Source organism: Pleurodeles waltl, chromosome 5, assembly GCF_031143425.1.
Source record: "Pleurodeles waltl isolate 20211129_DDA chromosome 5, aPleWal1.hap1.20221129, whole genome shotgun sequence".
Lineage (NCBI taxonomy): Eukaryota > Metazoa > Chordata > Amphibia > Caudata > Salamandridae > Pleurodeles > Pleurodeles waltl.
The window spans coordinates 1134043961-1134071490 of record NC_090444.1 but is presented as its reverse complement, the minus strand read 5'-3'; the positions used below and the strand labels follow the sequence as shown (position 1 = coordinate 1134071490).

General features: G+C 44.8%; 1 protein-coding gene across 1 annotated transcript in view; it reads left to right on the top strand.

Annotated features, from left to right (window-relative positions):
• Positions 1-27530, top strand: part of LOC138297360 (amine sulfotransferase-like) — a 363813-nt gene that overhangs the window by 247261 nt on the left and 89022 nt on the right. Inside the window, exon 6 of the mRNA XM_069236753.1 lies at positions 23957-24051. Within this exon, the coding sequence (XP_069092854.1) occupies positions 23957-24051 (95 nt within the window). The remainder of the gene's footprint in view (positions 1-23956; positions 24052-27530) is intronic.

Here is a 27530-nt window from a genome sequence, read left to right as displayed (position 1 = left end):
CAAACCAAGCTGATCGGAATCTAGGTGGTTTGATCCCCCTGTAGGCTGGCTTCAAAATTACTCCATGAAGCCCTTAAACAGTCCCCTCGAGAAATACATAAAATCAAAAAATGTAGAGCGCAATATAAGTTAGGCCTCAGGAATAGGACCAATGACTTGCAAAATTAGTTTTGGGGCAATCTGAATATGGCATGTAGGCTGAAGGATACCTGGGCCTTCTGGCATGAGGCAAATGTGGTCAGGTCTATAGAAGCCAAGTCTAACTCAATAGGCACATCCATTAACAAGGAGGCTTGGGTTGACCATTTTAAGGCAGTCTACAGCTTGAGAGCTGACCAATGCTATGGAGAGGAGAAGGTAGTATTCCCCTTAGTCATGAACTTTACTTATGTAAAAGTTCTGGAGGCAATATTGAGTAGCCCATCAAACAAAGCCCCAGGCCCAGACAGAGTTCCAATGGATCTTTATAAATCAGCCCTAGACTTTTGGGCCCTCTCTTATTTGTAATATCTTTAGTGCGAGTAGCCCTCCCGCCAACATTTCATACTGCAGTTATTGTGCCAATTTTAAAGAAGGGTGACCATTTATTACCTGGGTGTTATTGTCCGATATCGTTACTTAATTCTGCAGTTAAATTGACTGGGCGAGATGTCCTGGAATGCCTCCTCACCTGGCTGGAGGCGACTGACATGCTGTTGGAAGTGCAGAATGGGTTCCGGGAGGGGATCAGCATGATTGAACAATGCTTAGATTTACATCTTCTGGTTAGCAAATATACAATTGCTAGGCAGGGCTTGGTCTGCCAGGTCTTCATGGATCGTTCCTGCATTTTTGATGGAGTTGTCATGTCTAAATAATGGGAGATCCTTTCAGACCTAGGGGTGAAGGCTGACCTTGTGCAGTTTGTGAGAGCCCTCCTTTTCGTTCTGTTGGCCTCCGTGAGGTCTAGCCTGCTTGGTGAGAGAACTGACAGCTTTAGGCTGGGTCACGGGTGAGACAGGCTGCGTCCTGGCCCCTATATTGTTGCTTCTGTATATAAATGGCGTAGGTGCAGCGCTTTCTGGTGTTGCTTTGGATGCCCCTATGGAAGGCAGGAAAAAAGTTCTAGTTTTATTGTACGCATATGATGCAATTTTACTATCCATAACTCCCAATGGGCTTCATAACTTATTCAAGGAATTTGTATCTTTTATGTGGTCCCTAGGTCTGGTTACTAACCAGTGGAAACTTTTATCATGGTATGCAATCCATAAGAAAAAGAACAACAGGATGCGGTATATAGCGCTGAAAGGTCACCCTGCTGCCCAGGTTACTAAGTTCTCATACTTGGGGGTGGTAAGGGATGCCAGGTCCAGTTGGGGGCATATATAGCTAGGGCGAGAAACAAATTTGCTAGTGTTGTGGGCTGTGATTTTACCTTGGACAAAAACTTCGGCAAGAAACCTGTAGCCCCTCTTTTGGAAGTTTACAAGAAGAAATGTCTCCCTGTCCTCAATTATGGCGCTGGGATCTAGGGGTAAGGGAAATCTAGTGCCCTCCAGGTGGAGCATGACAAGGTTTTCAGGAGACTCCTTGGAGTCTCACCTCCATGCTCCACTTTTATTGTCCATCAGGGACTTGGGATGGAGAACTCGGAGGATGCTATTAAGCCTGCTCCTTTGCTTCTCTGGTGCTCCATCTGGGCCAATTCTCATGCTGCACTAAACAAGAAAATTATTTTTGAATGCCTTGGGTGTGATGAAGGCATGAAAATCCTGTGGTTAAGCTATATTTTAACTGAATAAACCAAGAAGAGTAGGCCACCTCTTTTTACCAATCCATCATCCATAAGTCTGATATATTATGGGTTAAATTTGCCTTCATGGACAGGGAAAGATCACCAAGGGAGCATCATGAGTTTGAAAAGTGGTCCATTAGAGATTATGCGGAGGTCCACCTTTCTTCTTCTACGAAACCCTATCTTAAATGGGTGGATAACTCCTGGGACAGGTGTTTGCTCACCAGATTTAGGCTGGGCTTCGTGAGGTGGAACCTTGGGTTTCCTTTGGGCCAATTTGACTCTAGAACGGTACTTCTAGGTCCATCTGATGAAACCTCCCACAAAGCCTCTTGCATTTTATCTTTTTTTGTAAATTATTTAATGATCTTACAATGCAGTTCTTATTTCCGATTATACGAAAAGCGGGATTAGAACCACAGGCGCTGCTTTGGTGCATATACAACAGTTGGAGTCCCCTAATTTTTGTATAGATATCTGTTCCTTTCTAAAATGTGCTTTCAGCAGAGGAAATCCTTACTGTTCTAGCATGGCGGTCTTACTTTTTGAGGGATTGATCATGCCTGCCTAGGAATTGTAATACTTGCTTTTATATGTTTTTATCTATTTATTATCTGAATTGCTGTACTGTGATGTTTTTATTGTGTATACTTTTATGACCACATTTGTGGCTGAAATAACGTTTTTTTTAATTGAATTGAAGTGTTGCCATTGAAAACTTGAACATTGCAAGTACCTACTCACTTGTCCTCCCAGTAAGTCCTTTGGTTTTTCAGAGAGGGTAGAAATGCACTATACACATTCCACAGTACAATACAACATGAAACATTTTTCAAGCAAGAAAAAGTTTGTGCAAATATTTTTTTTAAACTACATTCACTAAGCATTTATTCATAAACAGAAATGTTATCCTATGTACAACAACATTTACAACTTGTCACTAAATCCAAAATACAAAACCCATAACAACACACTCACTACTCTATGTATTCCAAAAACAACACTCCTATATTTTCTCTAAAGCCAAGCAAATCAAACTACAATATTGCTCCCAGCCACTCTCTATATGCCAAAAGTCCCTTCTGGGATACTCCCAGGCTCTTAAAAAAAACCCTATCCCTAACAACACACCTAACCACTCAGTAAACCTAAACAATCCAACCACAACATGAAACTCCTGCTGAGCCATGTCTGGCGGTATTAGGAGCCGCCTTTCCACAAGGGTTTCCATGGCGGTAGCACTGTCACGAAAACCCTAGCGGAAAGGCTACAGGTGACAAGGAATCTCTTCTCTTTCACTGGCAGACGACTCCCCCACCCCCGCAAGCCCATCTCGCCCAAACCCCCTCTCACCCCATCCCTCCTCCAGGTAGATCACCCCCCTACCTCCACACCCTCACTCCACCTCCCTGCATACATGCACATGCACACAGACACCCACAGGCACCCCACATATACTCATTCACCAACACTGACATACACGCATTCACTCACATGCATCCAACATGCTTTCACCACAACACTCATACTCGCATTCACACATGCATACAACCAAGCATATACACATTGATGCACACACTCAGGCAACACCCACTTACACACGCACACACCACCCTCTCCCCTGTCAGACAATCAACTTACCTGGTATGAGGAGGAGGTCGTTCGGCAGGGAATGGGCGCTTCCACCTCCGACAGCACCCCGCCAGCAGGACACCGTAGGTCAAATGACTAGAGTGGCACCACTTAACAGGACAGACTTACTGGAGGCAGAGTCTAGGTGCAGGAGAAGGGTGGATGGAAGTTTGATATGTCCCTGAGACTTCAGATCAGGAGGCCAGCTGACTAGCCCATAAAGTCACTCTAAGTTCTGGGTTGGACAGATGCTGGCCCAGTCCTTCTCACTTCCAGGCAAGAAGGCAGCAGACACAGATCAGCAAAGGAAAGCAGCAGTCCTGCTGTGTGGCAGGCCTACAGCAGCACATTAGTCCTTCTTCCAGGCAGTGTATTCACAGGTCCAGAAGTGTACTGAAGTAATTTTGTCTGAGGTGTAGTTCTTAAACCCAGTGGTGCATTTGGAGTGAGGAGACTTCAAACAGATGCCATTGAAGTGCACATATGTCCTATCCTTCCTGCCCTGGCTCCAGACTTAATAGAAGGGAGTAAACAGCCCTTTGTGTATGGATATGACAAAACCTTTTTAGGTGTAAGTGAGGCTTCTCCCTCTTACCCTGACCAGGGTAGCCCATTGGGTCTCAGATAGCTCATAAAATTCACATCTAAGCTCTCTTTGAATGTGGCTGTCTAGAGAGAATATAAAAAACCCAGCTGTTCCCCACCCCAGACAAGTGACAGTCAACAGGCACCAAAAGGCTTAGGCAACAAAAGGCCAACTTTCTAAAAGTGGCATTGTCAGATTTGCAATTTAAAATCCAACTTCAGCATATTCTAGGATTTTAAATTGTGATTCTCTAGACACCAAACTTGAAATGTCTATCTCTTCCATATTGTGAATTATATTTATAAACTGGAATAATGTAATCTCAATGTTAACCTATGAGCGAGATAAGCCTTGCAGTAGTGAAAAACGAATTTAAGAGTTTTTCACTTCCAGGACATGTAAAACTTAAAAATACATGTCCAACCTTTCAAATACACTGCGTCCTGTCCTTGGACTGTCTAGGGCCCACCTTAGGGGTGAGTTACATGTATTAATAAAAATGAGGGTTTGGGCCTGACAAAAGGTTTACTTTTTCAGGTCAGCATGGCAGTTTAAAAATGCACACACAGGCTCTGCGGTGGGAGGCATGTTTAAAGGGCTACTTAAGTGGGTGGTACAATCAGTGCTACAGGCCCACTAGTAGCATTCAATTTACAGGGCCTGGGCACATGTAGTATGCTTTACTAGGGACTTATAAGTAAATTAAATATGTCAATTGGAGATAAGCTAGTGTTTCCACATTTTAGGAAAAGAATACAAGCACTTAAGCACTGAGCAGCAGTGGTAAAGTGTGCAGAATCTGAATGTCAGCAAAAATGAAGTCAGGAAAAACAGCAGGTCTGAAGGCAAAACGTTAGGGGAAACAACACCAAAGATGCCAGGTCTAACAGTGATTTTTTTGCTGTTAGTTCACATACAGTGCAACACTCAACAAAATGATCTGTTAGCATAAGCCTGCTGAGCAATAGGTTTGAAGAAAACACACATGTATAGCATTCAATTGTTTTTTATCTTAGAGAATAAAGATAAACTTTTTGACAAACGTGCAAAAAATTGCCAATGGCTTGCAGGTCCAGGGAAAGATATTTCCAGAGGTGTGCATCAGGTAGTGAAAAGATTACCCCCTTTTAACTTACAACAGGCATCTTATGTTGTTTTGTGTTGGCAGATTGGAGGATGAGTTTGGGTGTGTAAGGTTAATTTCTAAAAAAAAAAGAGTCCACACATCGTGGACACGTTGATGAAGTCTACACAAGGCCTTAGGATTAGTATGTTTCTCCATAAATAAATATGAAAGCTGAATGTGATTTCTGTTGAATTCTTGTGATCAGCCCTTCTGACACTTTTGAGGCACTTGAATCTTTAGGTAAAACAGGTATTAATGCAGTGATATATACCATCACTCTATTCCACTCTCAACAGTACCAGGCAATTCATTATCCGAAGCCTTTATTATTGATGAACGTTTGAAAAATGTTACTTTACATGGACTTGATACGGCAAAACACATTCTAAATATTTTGCCCAATGTAAACTGAAAATGAGTAGTTTACAAGGGCACCCAGGTTGATAATTCTACAATGTTAACTCGCAGATCATCATCCAAGTACTGCCTACACAGGGATTAGTTAGGTCTGGTTCAGCCAGCTCATACCAATTTTCTGTACTTCCCACCAACTAAGGATGGCCCAGAGGAATTGAACCACAAGGGGCTTGGACCAGGTCCAGTGACAGACTACCTAGTCATTATGTTCTGATGGATTTTCCAGGATGGGGCTCTGGTCCTCTCCTGAGTCCCTCCAAAATTTTAACTTTTTTCTTGCAAATCACCGAAACAATGGCTTGGCCAAGCTTAAAATGCAATGTCACCATTTGTTTTTCTGTACAGACAATGCGAGGTCTAACTCTCTCTCGAAACTTCACTAACTGCATGTATTCTTCCAAACATTCATATCATCAAACTAGATTGCAGCAATCCCTGTCACCCATCCTGGCATCATCTTCCTGCATAAACTCTGTAGGAAAGTCATCCATTTTCCCTTGATCACCTCAAATTTATTGACTGATGCTGGTGGTTACTGACTCTTAAAATGCCATAGCCTCTCCTAACCAGGTCCAGGGCCAGTGCTCTATCCTCTAAAGGCTTATGCTGATTGGTATAATTCTAACTAGTAAGCCCAACCTACCTGTTAGACCCTACTTTATGGTAGGCCATATAGGTTTAGAGACCCCAGCTGCATTATTGCACTTAAGTGTTGAGGAAAGTACCATCTGGCCTGGCATGTTACCCCCATTTTTCACATGTATGTAAGTTTGTCTTTGCCTGTTTTGCCTGTCTGGCTGGGATCCTGCTAGCCAGGACCCCAGTGCTCATAGTTTGTGGCCTGAATGTGTGCATCTGTGTAGTGACTAACTGTGTCACTGAGGCTCTGCTAACCAGAACCTTAGTGATTATGCTCTCTCTGCCGTTAAAATTGTCACTTTAGGCTAGTGACCATTTTCTCCAATTCTAATTGGCACACTGGAGCACCCTTATAATTCCCTTGTATATTGTACCTAAGTACCCAGGATTTTGGTGTTCCAGGAGATCCCTATGGGCTGCAGCATTTCTTTTGCCACCCATAGGGAGCTCAGACAAATCTTACACAGGACTGCCACTGCAGCCTGAGTGAAATAATGTGCATGTTATTTCACAGCCATTTTACACTTCACTTAAGTAACTTATAAGTCACCTATATGTCTAGCCCTCAACTAGTGAAGGTTAGGTGCAAAGTTAATAAGTGTGAGGGCACCATGTCCCTAGCCAAGATGCCCCCACATAGTTCAGGGCAATTTCCTCGGACTTTGTGAGTGCGGGGACACCATTACACGTGTGCACTACATATAGGTCAATACCTACATGTAGCTTCACAATGGTAACTCCAAATATGGCCATGTAACATGTCTAAGATCATGGAATGGTCCCCCCATGCCAAATCTGGTATTGGGGTGCCAATCCCATGCATCACCGGGGCTCCACCATGGACCCAAGGTATTGCCAAACAAGCTCTCTGGGGTTTTCTCTGCAGCTACCGCTGCTGCCAACTCACAGAGAGGCTTCTGCCCTCCTGGGGTCTGGCCAGCCCAGTCCCAGGAAGGCAGAACAAAGAATTACCTCTTTGAAGGGCGCAGATGGTGCCCTCCTTGCATAAGCCAGTCTACATCGGTTCAGGGAACACCCAGTCCCTGCTCTGGTGCGAAACTGGACAAAGGAAAGGGGAGTGACCTCTCCCCTTTCCATCACCCCCCCAGGGGTGGTGCCCAGAGCTCCTCCAGTGTGCCTCAGATCTCTGCCATCTTGAATCCAGAGGTGTGAGGGCACTATGGGGGCCTTTGAGCGGCCAGTGCCAGCAGGTGATGTCAGAGACCCCTCCTGATAGGTGCTTTCCTGACTAGGTGGCCAATTCTCCTCTGAGGGCTATTTAGGGTCTCTCCAGTGGGCTTTTCCTCAGATAAAGACGTGCAAGAATTCACCAGCCTTCCTCTGCACCTCCCTCTTCGACGTCTGCCAAGGATCGACCGCTGACTGCTCCAGGACGCCTGCAAAACTGCAATACAGTAGCAAGAAGACTACCAGTGACATTGTAGCGCCTAATCCTGCCGGCTTTCTCAACTGTTTCCTGGTAGTGTATGCTCTGGGGGCTGTCTGCCTTCACCCTGCACTGGAAGTCAAGGACAAGTCTCCAGTGAGTCGACTGAATCTTTCCCCTGCTCCAGCAGGCACCAAACTTCAGCATCACAGGTACTCTGGGACACCTCTCGTCCTGACGAGTGTGGCCCCTGGAACACAGGTGGTGGACCCAAGTGAGCAAGACTGTCCAGTGGTCCAACTGTCCAAATTTGGAGAAGGTAAGTCCTTGCCTCCCCGTTCCAGACAGTAATCCTGTATACTGTGTGAACTGCAGCTGCTAGGGCTTCTGTGCACTTTTGCAAGGAAGCCTTCATGCACAGCACAGCCCAGGTCCCCAGCACTCCGTCCTACATTGCTCAACTCGCTGGGTTGACCACCGGCTTTGTGGGAGCCTCTTTTGTAGTGTTGAGATGACTGCTGTGCTCAGTTTTCTTGAACCCATGTTGAAGTACTTCTGCAAGAGCTGCCTTCTTGTGCATGGGCTATCTGTGTTGCTGAGGGCCTCCTCTGTCTCCTCTTCCAAGTGGCGACCTCCTGGTTCTTCCTGGGCCCGGGCAGCACCCTTTTTCTTCAACTGCGACCTTTGCAGCTAGCAAGGCCTGTTTGCGGTCTTTCTCCAAAGAAACAATGCTGCATCCTCCAGCTCTCTGTGGGACATCATTTGCACAAAGGAGAAGTTCCTGGCACCTTTCGTTGTTGTAGAATCTTCAGCTTCTAACATCCAGAGGCAGCCATTTTGCACCTTCGTCCAGGGTTTAGTGGGCTCCTGCCCACCCTGGACACTTTTGTGACACTTGGACTTGATCCCCTTCCTTTACAAGTCCTCAGGTCCAGGAATCCATCTTCAGTGCTTTGCAGTCTGTTGTGGTCTTTGAAGAATCTCCTATCATGACTTTAGTGTGTTTCTGAGGAAGTAGTACTACTTTATTCCTACTTTTCAGGGTCTTGGGGTGGGGTATCTTGGACACCCTTAGTGTTTTCTTACACTCCCAGCGACCCTCTACACACTACCCTAGGCCAGGGGTCCCTAAGTTGTTCGCATTCCACTTTCTTAGTATATGGTTTGTGTTGCCCTTAGGCCTATTGCATCCTATTGTACTCTACAGTGTTTACACAACTTTTCTAACTGTTTACTTACCTGATTTTGGTTTGTGTGTATATTTTGTGTATTTTACTTACCTCCTAAGGGAATATATCCTCTGAGATATTTCTGGCACATTGTCACTAAAATAAAGTACCTTTATTTTTAGTAACTCTGAGTATTGTGATTCTTATGATATAGTGCTATATGACGTAAGTGGTATAGTAGGAGCTCTGCATGTCTCCTAGTTCAGCCTAAGCTGCTCTGCTATAGCTACCTCTATCAGCCTAAGCTGCTAGAACACTACTAATCTACTAATAAGGGATAACTGGACCTGGCACAAGGTGTAAGTAGCATCAGGTACCCACTATAAGCCAGGCCAGCCTCCTACAAGTGTACATTGCTGTGCTGCCTGCTGTCATTTTAAAGGCAGGCCTGCCTTGTCAGCTGGTTTTAATATAAAACTATGTTCTAATTTGACTTTGGAATTAAAAGCAGTCTCAAAGTCCAAAGCTACCTGATTATTACCTGCACGTCACCTCTAAGGTCTGCCCTGGGTGTCTCAAGGGTAGAGTTTATAGTTATAAAAAGCAGGGACAACATAAGGAATGTTTTACATGCCCTGATAGGGAACATCAGGCAGAGAAAATTTCCCTGTGGTAGTGCTGCTGGCCCCGTAGACTAAAATATTGAGGACACAATTAAATTTAATAAATTCCAACAATGGATTGAAGCTAGCTAGAAATAGCATTCAAAGAATCAAATTAACCCCTTCCCCGCCACGGATGTAATGGTTACGTCCATGGCAGCGCCCGTGTGGCGTCATGGACGTAACCATTACGTCCTCCTACCAGCCCTCCCCCTTCAACCCCCCACCCCCCCACCCCCCCGTGACGTCAGCGCACGAGCGCATGCTGACAATCACAGAGCCTCCCCCATCGCGCTGGAAGCACAGCTTCCAGCGCGATCCAAAGAGAAATGCTCAGCATTTCTCTTTCGATCACGTGGGGGAGGCAAGGAGAGGCTTCAAAGGGAAGGAAATTTATTTCCTTCCCTTTGAAGTCTCTCCCAGGGTTTTAAAAGCCGGATTGCTTGCAATCCGGCTTTTGAAACCGCACTATACACCAGGGATTTTTTTTTTTGTTGGTGAAAGTGACATAAGGGAGCGACCCCTTGGGCAAGGGTCGCTCCCAGGGGGGCATTTTTTTTAAGGCCTGGCCTATTTTTAGGCCGATCTGTCCCCAGGGGGGGCAGAAACCTCTAGACACCAGGGATACTTTTTTTTTATTTATTTTTTTATTTTGTTTTGTGTTTTAGGTGTGGGGAGCGACCCCTTAGGCAAGGGTTGCTCCCATAGGGGGCAAATTATATTCAGGCCATTTCTGCCCCCCTTGGGGGCAGATTGGCCTATTTTTCTGAGGCCAATCTGCCCCCAAGGGGGTTAGAAACCACCAGACACCAGGGATTTTTTTTTTGCTTTTCACATAAGGGGAGCGACCCCTTAGGCAAGGGTCGCTCCCCTGGGGGGCAAATTTATTTTAGGCCATTTCTGCCCCCCATGGGGGCAGATCAGCCTATTGTAATTAGGCCGATCTGCCCCCAAGGGGGGCAGAAACCACTAGCACTGGGGATTTTTGTTGTTGTTGTTGTTTTACGGATGGGGAGCATCCCCTTAGGCAAGGGTCGCTCCCCTGGAGGGGCAAATTGTATTTAGGCCATTTCTGCCTTCTTTGGGGGCAGATCGGCCGATTATAGGTCATTCTGCCCCCATGGGAGGGCAGAAACCACTAGGCACCAGGGATCTTTTTTTTGCGCTTTCACGCAAGGGGAGCGACCTTGTAGGCAAGGGTCGCTCCCCTGGGGGGCAAATTTATTTTAGGGCATTTCTGCCCCCCATGGGGGCAGATCAGCCTATTGTAATTAGGCCGATCTGCCCCCAAGGGGGGCAAAACCACTAGGCACCGGGGATTTTTGTTGTTGTTGTTGTTTTACGGATGGGGAGCGTCCCCTTAGGCAAGGGTCGCTCCCCTGGAGGGGCAAATTGTATTTAGGTCATTTCTGCCCTCTTTGGGGGCAGATCGGCCGATTATAGGTCAATCTGCCCCCAAGGGGGGCAGAAACCACTAGGCACCAGGGATCTTTTTTTTCGCTGTCACGCAAGGGGAGCGACCTTGTAGGCAAGGGTCGCTCCCCGGGAGGGGGTGGGGGGCAAATTTATTTTAGGCCATTTCTGCCCAGGGGGGCAGAAACCTCTAGGCGCCAGGGCAAATTTTATTTTGTGTTTTTTGTTTGTTTGTTTGTTTTTTTAGAGATGGGGAGCGACCCATTAGGCAAGGGTCGCTCCCCTGGGGGGCAAATTGTATTTAGACCATTTCTGCACCCCTTGGGAGCACATTGGCCGAATTTAGGTCAATCTGCCCCCAAGGGGGCAGAAACCACTTGGCACCGGGGATTTATTCTAGGCCATTTTTTCCCCCCCGGGGGCAGATCGGCCTATTGTTATTAGGCCGATCTGCCCCCAAGGAGGGAAGACACCTCTAGGCGCCAGGGCAATTTTTTGTTGTTGTGTTTTTTTTTTTTTTGTTTTTTTTTTTTTTTTTTTAGAGATGGGGAGCAACCCATTAGGCAAGGGTCGCTCCTCTGGGGGGCAAATTGTATTTAGACCATTTCTGCCCCCCTTGGGGGCAGATCGGCCGATTTTAGGTCAATCTGCCCCCAAGAGGGCAGAAACCACTAGGCGCCAGGGATATTTTATTTGGCGCCAATGTCAAGCAGGGGGAGCGACCCCGTAGGCAAGGGTCGCTCCCGGGGGGGGGCTGGGGGGGGGGTGGGTGACAAATTTATTTTAGGCAATTTCTGCCCCCCCTGGGGCTGGCTGAGCTAGAGGCCAAAATCCACAGGTAGGCACTGTTTTCTATGAAAAAATGTGATGTGTCCACGTTGTGTTTTGGGCCATTTCCTGTCGCGGGCGCTAAGCCTACCCACACAAGTGAGGTATCATTTTTATCGGGAGGCTTGGGGGAACGCTGGGTGGAAGGAAATCTGTGGCTCCTCTCTGATTCCAGAACTTTCTGTCACCAAAATTTGAGGAAAATGTGTTTTTTTAGCCAAAGTTTGAGGTTTGCAATGGATTCTGGGGAACAGAACCTGGTCAGAGCCCCACAAGTCACCCCATCTTGGATTCCCCTAGTTCTCTAGTTTTCAAAAATGCACAGGTTTGGTAGGTTTCCCTAGGTGCCGGCTGAGCTAGAGGCCAAAATCTACAGGTAGGCACTTTGCAAAAAACACTTCTGTTTTCTTTCAAAAAATGTGATGTGTCCACGTTGCGTTTTGGGGCATTTCCTGTTGCGGGCGCTAGGCCTACCCACACAAGTAAGGTATCATTTTTATCAGGAGACTTGGGGGAACGCTGGGTGGAAAGAAATTTGTGGCTCCTCTCTGATTCCAGAACTTTCTGTCACCAAAATGTGAGGAAAACGTGTTTTTTTAGCCACATTTTGAGGTTTGCAAAGGATTCTGGGTAACAGAACCTGGTCAGAGCCCCACAAGTCACCCCATCTTGGATTCCCCTAGGTCTCTAGTTTTAAAAAATGCACAGGTTTGGTAGGCTTCCCTAGGTGTCGGCTGAGGTAGAGGCCAAAATCTACAGGTAGGCACTTTGCAAAAAACACCTCTGTTTTCTTTCAAAAAATGTGATGGGTCCACGTTGCGTTTTGGGGCATTTCCTGTCACGGGCGCTAGGCCTACCCACACAAGTGAGGTATAATTTTTATCGGGAGACTTGGGGGAACGCTGGGTGGAAGGAAATTTCTGTCACCAAACTTTGAGGAAAATGTGTTTTTTTAGCCAAAGTTTGAGGTTTGCAATGGATTCTGGGTAACAGAACCCGGTCAGAGCCCCACAAGTCACCCCATCTTGGATTTCCCTAGGTCTCTAGTTTTCAAAAATGCACAGGTTTGGTAGGGTCCCTAGGTGCCGGCTGAGCTAGAGGCCAAAATCTACAGGTAGACACTTTGCAAAAAAGCACCTCTGTTTTCTTTCAAAAAATGTGTTGTGTCCATGTTGCGTTTTGGGGCGTTTCCTGTCGCGGGCGCTAGGCCTACCCACACAAGTGAGGTATCATTTTTATCGGGAGACTTGGGGGAACATAGATTAGCAAAACAAGTGTTATTGCCCCCTGTGTTTCTCTACATTTTATCCTTCCAAATATAAGAGAGTGTGTAAAAAAGACATCTATTTGAGAAATGCCCTGTAATTCACATGCTAGTATGGTCAGCCCGGAATTCAGAGATGTGCAAATAACCACTGCTCCTCAACACCTTATCTTGTGCCCTTTTTGGAAATACAAAGGTTTTCTTGATAGCTATTTTTCACTCTTTATATTTCAGCAAATGAATTGCTGTATACCCAGTATAGAATAAAAACGCACTGCAGGGTGCAGCTCATTTATTGGCTCTGGGTACCTAGGGTTCTTGATGAACCTACAAGCCCTATATATCCCCGCAACCAGAAGAGTCCAGCAGACGTAATGGTATATTGCTTTCAAAAATCTGACATTGCAGGAAAAAGTTACAGAGTAAAACGTGGAGAAAAATTGCAGATTTTTTCACCTCAATTTCAATATTTTGTTTTTTCAGTTGTTATTTTCTGTAGGAAACCCTTGTAGGATCTACACAAATTACCCCTTGCTGAATTCAGAATTTTGTCTACTTTTTAGAAATGTTGCGGTTTCTGGGATCCACCATTGGTTTCATGCCCATTTCTGTCACTGACTGGAAGGAGGCTGAAAGCACAAAAAATCGTAAAAATGGGGTATGTCCCAGTAAAATGCCAAAATTGTGTTGAAAAATTGGGTTTTCTGATTCAAGTCTGCCTGTTCCTGAAAGCTAGGAAGCTGGTGATTTTAGCACCGCAGACCCTTTGTTGATGCCATTTTCAGGGGAAAAACCACAAGCCTTCTTCTGCAGCCGCTTTTTGCCATTTTTTTGAAAAAATCAACATTTTCCTTCTATTTTGGCTAATTTCTTCGCCTCCTTCTGGGGAACCCACAAAGTCTGGGTACCTCTAGAATCCCTAGGATGTTGGAAAAAAAGGATGCAAATTTGGCGTGGGTAGCTTATGTGAACAAAAAGTTATGAGGGCCTAAGCGTGAACTGCCCCAAATAGCCAAAAAAAGGCTTGGCACCTGAGGGGGAAAAGGCCTGGCAGCGAAGGGGTTAATAGTTACATTAAAATCCAACAGCTTTCCAAGATCTGATTTAATATCATTATTGCAGGAGAGTAGTTTTAGAACTTATTATCCTGAAGTTACCTAAAGCAGGCCTGTAGTTGCCTATTCTGATTAGTCAGCATTTGAAAGACTGAGACAGGGTGCTACCTGAATAGGTGTGAAAAGGCCTGGGGCTACAACAATACAGCCATTTGGTGGGAGGAGATCTCCTTCTTGGAGAAGCCAGGGAGATGATGGGGGCTGAGTAGATAAGCTGGGCTTCAAAGGCAGGAGCATCTATAGAACTCTGATGTCACAGGGCCCAGACCACCCCCACTTCCTTGATTTCCATGCAGATGGGTGCCCCAATCAATTAGATTAGGAGAGGGGCTGGAAGGGGAGTTTAGTCAGTTGTTAGCCACACTTCTGGGATGGGTTACACAGACACATACCAAGGAGAGATTCTCCACATTTTGATTTTTGGGAGTATGTAGTGGGTAAGAAGGTTGCCACGCTTCACAGGAAGTGGTCATACTAGCGGGAGGTAGCTTAGTTCCTATTGGTTAAGGTGCCCTTCTCTCTCAAGTCCAGAAAAGAAGGATAAATAAGGCAGCTCTGCAGAGCTTGCCGGATCATCTCCTGCAAAAGAAGAGAAGAAGGACTGCCCTGCTGGACCCCTGGACTGCACCAAAGAGAGGATTGCACTCTTAAAGACTACACTTGCTGCATTCACAAGTCTCCATAAAGAAAGGACTGTGTATGACTCCTAAAGGAAATGAGTAGACTCACTGACCCGCAACATGTACAATGGAGCTAAAGAAGTCACCTACAAAGCCAAAGAGATGACACCCCAGCAGACTAGTGGTAACTGGCTTTGCCCAGGACTGTGCAAATGCATTGTGGGAGAATGAGTCCTAGCCTCCAAGTGGTGCCCATAGCCTCTGAACTTTTGGCAAGTGCTAGAGGACACGTATCTCCACGAAGGAACCAAGAAATAGCAAGATCTGGATCTTGGAAACTTTCTGTAAATTTTTGCAGAAAAGCTCCAGGAGCAAACCAGTTAGAAACTGTGAGTGAAAGCACAGACATTGACTTGCTATTCAAACTGACCGCACAGGTTAAAACTGTTGAATAGCTCCACAGAACCTGGAAAGCTTCTAAGTCCAAATGTGAAAGAGAAGACCAGGACGTACCTGGAGAAGCAAGCCGGCGTCGACGATGCTTCCCCAGTCACGACCGTTGACTTAGCCCACTCAATGGTTCTAAGCACCATGAAGGACCTAACTGCCACCATTTCACAGAGCCACCGAGCTGCAGCAGGCCACTGTTGTTGACACGAACTTCGAATTGAACCTCAGGATCTGCCGAGGAGCCCATTGACGAGACAAACTAATCAAGAAAATGTCTAAGTCCAAAATTAAAACTTTGACCGGGACTTAGCCCACTGCCTGGCCGGCCCACGGTGCAAACAGAGTATAAATATGCCCCTATATTTTACTCTGAATGTAAATTGTAAATTGTAAATTGTAAATTGTAAATTGTAATCGTATTTATATAGCGCTTACTACCCCTGACGAGGCGTCGAAGCGCTTTTCGATGAGTAGCACGCTACTCCGGTACCCAACAAGAATTAGTGATGGATTAGTATAATTTAATAAGGAGTACAGTTTTAGTATTATTATGAGTTAATTTGAGTTGCGGATATGAGAGTTTGTTAGTTAGATTGACTGGAGTAATGGAGGGGTGGAGGAGGAAAGAAATCCAGAAGTGTTAATTGGGAGTTTATCCTTCATTTGCTCAATCCAAAGGCTTGAGATGAATAAAAGGGGGGCGGAGGGGAAAGAGGATGTGGAAGGGTTAGGGAGAGCATAGTAGCAGGGTGAGATGAATGCAGGAGAATTTAGTAGGGTTGTGTGGGAGGTCACAGAGGTAGAGTGAGGTTTGGTGAGTTAGATGTGGGGGTGGAGGGATGAGCTTAGGCAGAGATATTTAGGAGATGGAAGTGGTCGAAGGGATTTGGGATGAGTCCGAGTGAGAATGGAGGATAGTTTGATAGAGACATGACATAAGAGCGATGAGTAGATAAGTGTGATAAAAAGAGAGCAGAAATTCATAGAAACATGCCAGGCACAGAAACAACATATACACATATATATATATATTTATACACACACACACACATGACTATACACACACATCTGCACATACAATACATAATTAGAAACATGGGTAAAAAATACTTAGTCGTCCATCCATCATCCTGGTAAAAAGGCGGGAACTCCCCCACCTACCTCGAGGGTGGACGGGGCGTGGCCCAGCGGGCGGAGCCCACAGGTGCTCCACAAAGGGAGAAACCCTCCACTCTGTGTCTCCAGCAGAGGAAGACAGAAACCGCGCGTCCCAGTCAGACACAGACCACGCTCCAGCACATCATCAGCTCTACTCCAGGAAGGATTCCAGATCCCCTCCGCCATGGGATCTCTGAGCGCACAGCCCCGCCCCGCCCCATCCCTGCTAAGCCCAAGAGCCAGGGTGGGCCGTCCTTTCCAGAAGGTGAGCTTCAAACCGCGGCATCTGCCGCGTCCACATTGTACACTAGGGTACGTGATGGGCCACGGGGGCAAAACGTCTTCAGCAACCTTGTGTGCCCCCGGCAATGTCATTGCCACTAGTGCGTCCCCGCGGAGATGTCCTCGCGCCTCTGCGCATCAACGACGCACCACGCGAGTCGGCGGCAAACGCAGTGGGGTCACCTTGGAAAGCTGTCCATCATTCTGGCAAGAGGTGGGAATTCCCCTACCTATTTCGAGGGTTGACGGGGCGTGGCTCAGCGGGCGGAGCTTACAGGTGCTTCATAAAGGGGGAACCTTCTACTCTGTGTCTCCAGGAGAGGAAGATAGAAACCGCGCGTCACAGTCAGATACAGATTACGCTCCAGTACATCATCAGTTCACCTCCAGGAAGGATTCTGGATCTTCCTCTGCTATGGGATCTCTGAGCGCACAGCCTTGCTTTATCTTTGCCAAGCCCGAGAGTTAGGGTGGCTTGTCCTTTCCAGAAGCTGAGCTTCGACTGCGGCACCTGCTACGTTTATATTGGTAAGTGCTTCCTTTGAGGTTTAGTTTCTGTAAAATGAGCATCGTGGCCTACACAACCGGAGTATTTTCTACGAGTATGTCAGTAAGCGTTACCTAGCATGTTTTATACGCCCCGTTTATATTGTACACTAGGGGTACGTGACGGGCCACGGGGTAAACGTCTCCAGCAACCTTGTGTGCCTTTGGCAATGTTATTGTTACTAGTGCGTCTTTGTGAAGATGTCCTCGTGCTTCTGCGCATCAACAACACACCACCGGAATCGGCGGTAAAACGCAGTGGGGTCGTTTTGGAAAGCTGTCCGTCATCCTGGCAAGAGGCGGGAATTCCTTACCTACTTCGAGGGTGGACGGGGCGTGGCTCAGCGGGCGGAGCTTACAGGTGCTTCATAAAGGGAGAACCTTCTACTCTGTGCCTCCAGGAGAGGAAGATAGAACCCGCGCGTCACAGTCAGATACAGATTACGCTCTAGTACATCATCAGTTCACCTCCAGGAAGGATTCTGGATCTTTTTTTGCTATGGGATCTCTGAGCGCACAGCCTTGCTTTATCTTTGCCAAGCCCGAGAGTTAGGGTGGCTTGTCCTTTCCAGAAGCTGAGCTTCAACTGGGGCACCTGCTACGTTTATATTGGTAAGTGTTTCCTGTTGAGGTTTAGTTTCTGTAAAAATGAGCATCGTGACCGAACCAACCGGAGTATTTTCTACGAGTATGTCAGTAAGCGTTACCTAGCATGTTTTATACGCCCCGTTTATATTGTACACTAGGGGTACGTGACGGGCCACGGGGTAAACGTCTCCAGCAACCTTGTGTGCCTTTGGCAATGTTATTGTTACTAGTGTGTCTCTGTGGAGATGTCCTCGTGCTTCTGTGCATCAACAACGCACCACCGGAATCGGCGGTAAACGCAGTGGGGTCGTTTGGAAAGCTGTCCGTCATCCTGGTAAAAAGTGGGAATTCCTTTACCTACATTCGAGGGTGGACGGGTCGTGGCTCAGCGGGCGGAGCTTACAGGTGCATCATAAAGGGAGACCTTCTACTCTGTGTCTCCAGGAGAGGAAGATAGAACCCGCGCGTCACAGTCAGATACAGATTACGCTCTAGTACATCATCAGTTCACCTCCAGGAAGGATTCTGGATCTTTTTTTTTGCTATGGGATCTCTGAGCGCACAGCCTTGCTTTATCTTTGCCAAGCCCGAGAGTTAGGGTGGCTTGTCCTTTCCAGAAGCTGAGCTTCAACTGGGGCACCTGCTACGTTTATATTGGTAAGTGTTTCCTGTTGAGGTTTAGTTTCTGTAAAAATGAGCATCGTGACCGAACCAACCGGAGTATTTTCTACGAGTATGTCTGTAAGCGTTACCTAGCATGTTTTATACGCCCCGTTTATATTGTACACTAGGGGTACCTGATGGGACACGGGGTAAACGTCTCCAGCAACCTTGTGTGCCTTTGGCAATGTTATTGTTACTAGTGTGTCTCTGTGGGGATGTCCTCGTGCTTCTGTGCATCAACAACGCACCACCGGAATCGGCGGTAAACGCAGTGGGGTCGTTTTGGAAAGCTGTCCGTCATCCTGGTAAAAAGCGGGAATTCCTTTACCTACATTCGAGGGTGGACGGGGCGTGGCTCAGCGGGCGGAGCTTACAGGTGCTTCATAAAGGGAGAACCTTCTACTCTGTGTCTCCAGGAGAGGAAGATAGAACCCGCGCGTCACAGTCAGATACAGATTACGCTCTAGTACATCATCAGTTCACCTCCAGGAAGGATTCTGTATCTTTTTTTGCTATGGGATCTCTGAGCGCACAGCCTTGCTTTATCTTTGCCAAGCCCGAGAGTTAGGGTGGCTTGTCCTTTCCAGAAGCTGAGCTTCAACTGGGGCACCTGCTACGTTTATATTGGTAAGTGTTTCCTGTTGAGGTTTAGTTTCTGTAAAAATGAGCATCGTGACCGAACCAACCGGAGTATTTTCTACGAGTATGTCAGTAAGCGTTACCTAGCATGTTTTATACGCCCCGTTTATATTGTACACTAGGGGTACCTGATGGGCCACGGGGTAAACGTCTCCAGCAACCTTGTGTGCCTTTGGCAATGTTATTGTTACTAGTGTGTCTCTGTGGAGATGTCCTCGTGCTTCTGTGCATCAACAACGCACCACCGGAATCGGCGGTAAACGCAGTGGGGTCGTTTTGGAAAGCTGTCCGTCATCCTGGTAAAAGGCGGGAATTCCTTTACCGACTTCGAGGGTGGACGGGGCGTGGTTCAGCGGGCGGAGCTTACAGGTGCTTCATAAAGGGAGACCTTCTACTCTGTGTCTCCAGGAGAGGAAGATGTGAATCTATGGGCTTTAAAGATATATTAATTAGGGGTAATATTGTGAAATTACTTGCAGCCAATCAAGATCTAAGGCATTTAACATCACTCAAAATATCCACTATCCAATTTCGGCTGGCACAAACCCCAGGCAAGAATGAAGCAACCATTGTCACATGGACACCAGAGGCAATTCATTTGATTTAGCAAGACTTCACATAATGGGACTTCGAAGTATCTCAGTTGCTAGAGAAGCCACATCCTCTGTCCTACTTGAGGAAGATGTAACTGCCGCTTGCAGCCATTTCAAATACCCCCAGCCTGAAACCTTAAAAAAAAAAAAACCTCGACACACAAAAACGTAACCAGGTGCAATCATGGTAATCAAATGCCGACTACTGCCTCAATCATTAAACCTTGGAATAAATTGCATAGACATCACTGCGAAATGAACAATGTCAATAACCCTGAAACAGAAACAGCAGATTGGTTGTGGACCCCATCGGCTCTTCTTGGCAATAAAAACACATTAACTTACGACCCAGAACTATCACTGCAAACCATTCGTCCTCACTCATACTAACAACATTATTTTCATAATTTCCTGGTATTTAGCTGGAACCAGAAAATTGTGCCCAGATCCAGAGATCGAGCATTAACTAACTGCAAACAAGTTATTTTGCATCAAGGAAATCTGGAATGAGACAGAATTTCCAATCGTGGGCTACATCGAAATGTTTATCTCTGCAGAAAACCCTTAGGAAAAGGGTCACCCTAAAGGATGTTTATCCATTTATGTTACAGCCACAAATAGCTTCGAAATACAAATCTAACCCTGAATGCCCCTAACATGTTGGCAACAAGAGCTGAAAGTTGGGGATTAGGCCCAAAAAATGTTTTCCTTTCATTATAATAAACATTATATCAGCAACAAGAAAGACATCGTTAGCAAGATAGAACATAATCTCACAAACTTAGGGGCATATTTATACTCTGTTTGCGCCGAATGTGCGTCAAAATTTTTGACGCACAATCGGCGCAAACCCTGCCCCATATTTATACTTTGACGTCCGACCCCGCGGACGTCAAAGTTCCACCATGTGCGTCATTTTTTGGAAGGGGGAACCTGCCTTGCGCTAATTATATGCAAGGTAGGCGTTCCCTTCCAAAAAATGACTTTAAGGCCTGTGCGCCTTATTCATACTCTGACGTCATTTTGACGCACAGGAGGGGGTGGGCTTTTAAAAAACGGCGCACAGCCCGATGGGCACCGTTTTTTAACGCCTGGGTCAAGGCAGGCGTTAAGGGACCTGTGGGCTCGGAAGGAGCCCAGAGGTGCCCTCCCTTGCCCCCAGGGACACCCCCTGCCACCCTTGCCCACCCCAGGAGGACACCCAAGGATGGAGGGACCCATCACAGGGAAGTTGAGGTAAGTTGGGGGTAAGTATTTTTTTCGTTTTTTTTTTTGTGGCATAGGGGGGCCTAATTTGGGCCCCCCTACATGCCACTATGCCCAATGACCATGCCCAGGGGACCTAAGTCCCCTGGGCATGGCCATTGGGCAAGGGGGCATGACTCCTGTCTTTGCTAAGACAGGAGTCATGTCAATGGAGGTTGGGAGTCAAAACAAATGGCGCAAATCAGGTTGAGGCCTGAATTTTGCCTCAGACCTGACTTGCCCCATTTTTTGGCACACAACCCCCATTTTCCCATACGCAGGCACTCCCTGGTGTGAGTCATTTTTTTTTACGCACACCAGTCCGCAGCGCCGGCTAACGTCATTCAATAAATAAGGCGCCCGCATGGTGCGTTGGAATGGCGTTAGCCGTCGGTAAAATTTTTGACGCACAACTGCGTTGGCGCAGTTGTGCGTCAAAAAGTATAAATATGGGCCTTAATGTGCAGATGTAGAGACACTCCTTGGATAGTCACAGGAGATTTAAATCTGAACCTTGCTAATATTATGTGACACAATAGTTTAAACCACATAATTTATGCCAGGCTGACCATCCTGGATCAAGAAACAAAGGCCCAACAAGGAGTCCCGCAAGAAAATAGATTCCTTTCTGTCCTCGAAGCCCTGGGCCTTCGGACCCATTACAGCAGACTGCAAGCTGATCGTCAATTGTCCTACACACACGTTTCCAGTAGAAGGCCATCAGTTTTAGCTTACACTTTAGTATCCCTTACGATGTGTCATAAAATTAATAGCTTTAATATAGAACCAAGGTGTTAAAGCAATCACATGCCACGGAAGCTTATCATTGAAAATGACAGAATCCTACTATCACTAGCAGCTGTAGGCCTTCTCTAAGATCAAGAGTGCTGAAAAAGAGTGAAATGAGACTCCCAAATGTTAACAAATTACAACCGATGTAAACCAACTATAAACAATGTAACACTGCAGGGTAATAAATACATTTTTGAATGATCTCATCTTCCAGCCCAGTTAAAGCCTGACCTAATTGCTATAGTCACAGCATCACTCGGAACAAAATCCAATTTCAAACTAGATGGTATGGAAAAATTGTGCAGGTGCAGTGGGGGGCCCTAGATAGTGAAATTAGGAAAATTAAGTGGCATGATAAGAAGACATCGCCACCCAGTTACTTGACATCTCATAAAAACCATATGCCCTTACCATGCCCATAGAACTTTATCAAATGCAAATAATGGAATGCATCTGAAAAAGCATGCGGGTGGTGCTCCAGTACGAAATGGGCTAGCAGAGGCTATATTTAAACACGATCTTGAGCACTGGACAGTATGATTTTACAACTTATTTGATTTCTGCATAATACATGGGATTCTGTACTCCTTGTATAAACATCAGTCACTAATTTCTGTATAATCGGCAACTTGTGATACACAAGGTCATGGTTATAAGGAAAAGAAATCAACTATTATAAGGTTATCATAGTTGGGTTCTGAAATCACAATGCCTGCTGCCAGAACCAACAGCGGAGGGGAAAAGCAGATAAGATCAGGTCACGGACCATAATTAAAGCAGCTGTTTAAAGCAACTCAAGGAAAGGCTTTTCTTTCTGCTGATCTCATTTAATAGTCTACAATGACAAGCAGAGAGAATATGTTATTTGTTTCACTCCTTAAAGAGACAAAAGCTGAAATTTTGCATGATTCTATACTTTCCAAGTCTACTCCAGTTTCTTTTTTTTTACCTGTATTGAACTGTTTTTAATGTCTATTTGCAACAAATATATAACAGGTTTTTGATGTGTTTAATTTTGTAATAGAGGTTCTATTTTTATTCTTCATGCCTTCAAATATGCGCTCTCTTTCATATCAAAGATCTACATCCCAAAGTTTTAAGTGGTGTGTGTGAAAGGTGATGGTGTGACCTTGTATTATATGGGATAAAGTACCACCTGGAGTACATGATAAGGGTAGTGCAAGTCACTTCGGAGTTCCATAACCGCATAAAGGAAGTTGGCCTTCAGCCTTGTTCCTCTATATGGCTATAGAACTTCTTGGTGACTTGCATTTAAATGAGTTTTGAGCACAGGCACGTTTTTATTTGCAAATTAACCACTGCTTTGGCTGCTGCGAAGTAATGGAAAACGAAGTGCCACATCAATTCAAAGTCCTTTTTTGGTGGAGATGCTTCATCCGCAATCAATTATTATGGATTGGCTGCTAGTGCCTTTAACCTCCCTCATAAAAGTCATGCGGAAATTTAGCTCGATTGTAGAGTAACGGCTTAAATGACAACTTTTCCGCGATCCAGTCCCTGTCGCCACATCATTGCTTTTGAAATTCTCTAAATCATTGTACATATGCATTGTATTCCCCTGTTCCCGTTCAAGTTTAACCACATAGCTCCTTATTTGAGTGAGTAACCAATTTTAGAGTTTTAAGGTTAGTATTTCACGTGCACTTTGCATAGTGCACCATCAGCAATTATTCAGCATGCTTCAGTCACATTGCCATGCATCAGACATATATAGTTTGATCCACTTGAAGTTGGTGCCAACAAGATTTCTCTCTTCTAATCTGGTGAGCAGGATGGCATGCTTGACGCGACCGGGTGTAATGGGACTGAGGTGCTGCTATCATCTCACTCTACGACAGTCAACGAATCCACTCACTAAAACCACCTACATTTCCGTATACTACCTACTACAATTTTCAGGACGGACAGGAATGTTTGTACATTTTGTGCCTATCATACTGTGGGAAATAATTTAATGGTTCTAAAATAGTGATAGTTTGATATTCGCACTAATCCACTATTGTCTATAATGTTTCCCAGGTGATTATTCACCTGCTTTTTGATGTTTTGGTGAGTTGTGCACTGTTGAGATGAGACAGCATTTGTTTTTAAAGAGAAGTTTTATTTAGAAGAAATGCAGAGAAATATTATCCAATCACAAGCTCTGTAATAATGAGAGGAGGCGGCAGAGGGCATATTTTCGAAATGAAAACTAATATGCGCACGCAGGAATTAAATGTAACTGAATAATTAAGACGTATTTTCTGTTAACTTTTTAAACGGCCTCTGCCGATTGTGTGTCTGAAGTTAGGCATTGCTATTACATTTCTTTCTTTTCCAATACCACGTGTTATTTTTCCAACAGTGCTCGGTGGATTCTGGTTTGACCATGTGAAAGGCTGGCACAGTCACAAGGATGACTATAATATACTTTTTCTCCAATATGAAGATATGGTGAAGGTTCGTTATCTGAACATCTCCACAATTATTTTTGGAAATATTCACTCGTGTCAAAAACTATGATTTGTGCTAAAGTTCATTGTGCAGAGTGTTGCTATATAGCGTGATGTGGCCAATAATGTGGGCCTAATAGACAAAGATTTGATTGTGAGTATATGTTGCTTACTCTTGAAGTACTTCTGGATTACTCTTGAACACCAAGAATGAGACAGGGGACCCCAGTCTCATTATATGAATTCCAGGAATTAGGCAGTAGAACTGCAAGTGCCACTTTCTACCTAAGACGTACTTATGTTCCAGTACACAACATGTTACACAATAAAACACCATAGAAGGAATGTCCATGGCAAGCGGGAGGGGGATAGTGTCAAGAGGACATCTGCTCGCTCTATCTCAGCACCACAAAACCCTTGGAAAATGTCTCCACAAAGGTAAGCCTCAGGTCTTCTTGCTGCGTAGCAGCAATGTCCAAGCTGAGAGGTTTAAAATGTGTTAACAATCGAAATGCAATACAGTTATAAGATAAGACAATTATGATTTAAACTAAATGTATTAAAAAGTAAACATAAGTTAATTACTTACTACTAAAAGGTTGGAGAAATAAGGTGGTGTAAAAGGAAATAAAGATAGCATATCTGCTTTCAATACAAGTAGATATTTTCCATGCTTTACAGATGAAGAAAGTTACACATACGCAGTCAAAGATGTGGGTATGTTAACCAGATCCCCTTAAAACTATACTGTCGCAGCGATAAAGAAAATACAAGAATAGTGTCACATTACTACATCATGTCACACAGGCCAGCGTCCAAGTGAGATAGCAAGTGCAACAAGCAACACAAAGCTGGCACCCTGTCAAAAAAACTGAATGCGCAAGTATCCACTCCAAGAACACTAGGAAGCATGATCAGGAAACAGAAATTGTTATGCAACAGGCAAAGAAAATATCCTGAGAAATCTGCAAGAGAAGATGAAGGAGGAGACCAGAAGAAAATGTCACTGGCAGACACAAAAGAAGAGACATTTTCGATGACATATGTAAAAGGCAGCCTTATTCAGCAACTGTTAACTGATTTCTAAATAAGCTAACTTAGAGTTCTGCACGAAGGCTAAGGAGAAGCTAAGGCACCGTAGGTATAAGCATGAAGGACAGGCGGAGAAACTGAGGACTGAGATTGTATAAAATAATGGTGAGACAGGAGGAGAAAGATTAAGAGTGTGATAGACCAAATCCCAAGGACAGAATGCTAGTCATAACAGTAGCACGAGAAATTATTATAATAACATTGTATTACAGGAAGATTACTTTTGAAGAGTAGGGACGCTTCGCATTCGCATTTGATGAAGCACTAGACATTGGAGAATTGCCAATAGTGAGGTAGGATGGCCAATAACCGAGCACAAGGTCATGAACTCGGATGAGGCGTGTTGAATTGTAGAATAACTGTGTAGCTAAACCTGTAGTTTAGGATGGCCAGGACTATCATTACTTTCCTTGAAAATGTTGGGGAATGGTACAGGAGGATAACAGGGTATTAGGAGAAGACAAACTATTGTGAGTGGAGCACTGACAAGAGGCATGACATTGAACGCAGATATGTGGCTTCCTGGTGGAGAGTGTAGTATCAAGTCAATGAAAAAAGGAAAAAGACTGTCTGGCATTAAAGAGCAAGGATAGGTATGGTCCGTACTTAAAGTAAAATATAAAGGTGACAAACGCAAGACCAAATGATAAAAGTACAAGAATAGCACAGGCTGACCAAATCTATGGAAGAATCTTCAACTAGAGAGAATATTTATCATTAAGCATTCAAGAACCTCAATGCAGAATTATAACAGTAACAGATGTATGATAGAGACAGAATGCATTTACTATTGCATATTAATTTGTTTACAATCAATTTATATGAAACAGTTGAATTTAGATTGTGACATCCTTAACAATCGCTCTAATTTGATAAGCATGTTTGGATTTCATGCAAAAAGAAAAGAAGACAAAAATTAATTTAGAAAACATCTGACTATGGTGCTAAACAAAAATAGCGGTTGGGTTTCTAAAAAGAGAAAACATAAAAATCTGCAAGAAAGACAAATGCAGATTTGGTTATACCTTTCCTAAATGGATCAGCAAGCAGCTATGTCTTCATCAGTGGAGCATTTTCTGGTCTTGACATAATAGGGAATAGTTCAGCAATGTTTGGCCTTACTGTAGCTGAACTGTCAATGGCAGAAAGCTAAAGTTGTAATGCATCAGTACACTAGCTTAGAAAGCAGAACTCTACAGACAACTGAGAACAGCCAGGAACAGAGAAGAACTAAACTTACATCACTTGATTTTGTTATATTAAAGTCCCTGAAAGCAATTAGCTAAGTTTCTATTGGTCAGCCTACGAGGTGGTTTAGGTCAGAGCCAATTAACTTTCTTCCATGTTTTAGAAGTATATTTTCTTAATTTTCTGCATTCACGATTGGCTTATCTGGCTCGTCACTAGTTTCCGCAGTAGACTACAATTGTTGCAGGTGGCACATGACCACTGAAGACTATTTTTCCTGGGTACACATTATCTCGCCAGGAAGACAGACAAATGTTACAACCTAAGACCATAGCTTTTCCACAGTGAGCAAGTCACACAGGATGCTTAGAGAAACATCTTTTGCATCATTAATATTTTAAAACATTGCCTCTGGAAAATTACTAAAACTGAGGCCTTTTTAAAACCAATGCTAAAACATGAAGAATAAAAACAATTCATAATATTTAAACTATTAATCCTTTTAGTACATATTAATATTCATTTTCAGCACATTTATTTATGAATAAACAAAATACATTTTTTATTAACCAGTTATTTATTATTATTTCGAACCATATTGTGGATGCCACCAAGGTAATCACATTTTCCAAAACACACGTTTGCAATATAACTTTTAATACATGTTATTTCATTACGCTTTAGTGACACCATTTTTATTAGTAATGTTTGCACTCCAACAATGTCTACTCTGAACGGTGGGTTGCTTGGTATCAAACAACTCAAAGTAATAAATCCTCACTGGTACCAGTGTTGGATTTATTATGGAATGTACCCAGTGGCCACCTTAGAGGTGCCTCTGCTAAACTTACACCACCCTGGCACAGTATCAGCTAGTTCAAACCAGCCTGCCACCACCAGACAGGGGTCTTGATCCCTGGGGAGAGAGCCTGTGCTCTCTGAGACCAACAAACAAAGCCCTTCCTGGGCAGAGGTGTTACACCTCCGCCCCCAGGAAAGTGCACTGCCCAGCCAGTGAACTTCAAGGGGCTAGCCACCCTTGAAAGTTGACCCGAGCCCTGCTGCTAACAGCAGATGGCCACTTCCATTTCTAACCCCCACTTTTAGCAGGAGAAATGGCAGGACAATACACAAAGACCAGGAAGAGTGTCTGCCCTCAACCTGCATCACCCCTCAGGTGGGGGAGATGAGGTGGCCACTCAGTTT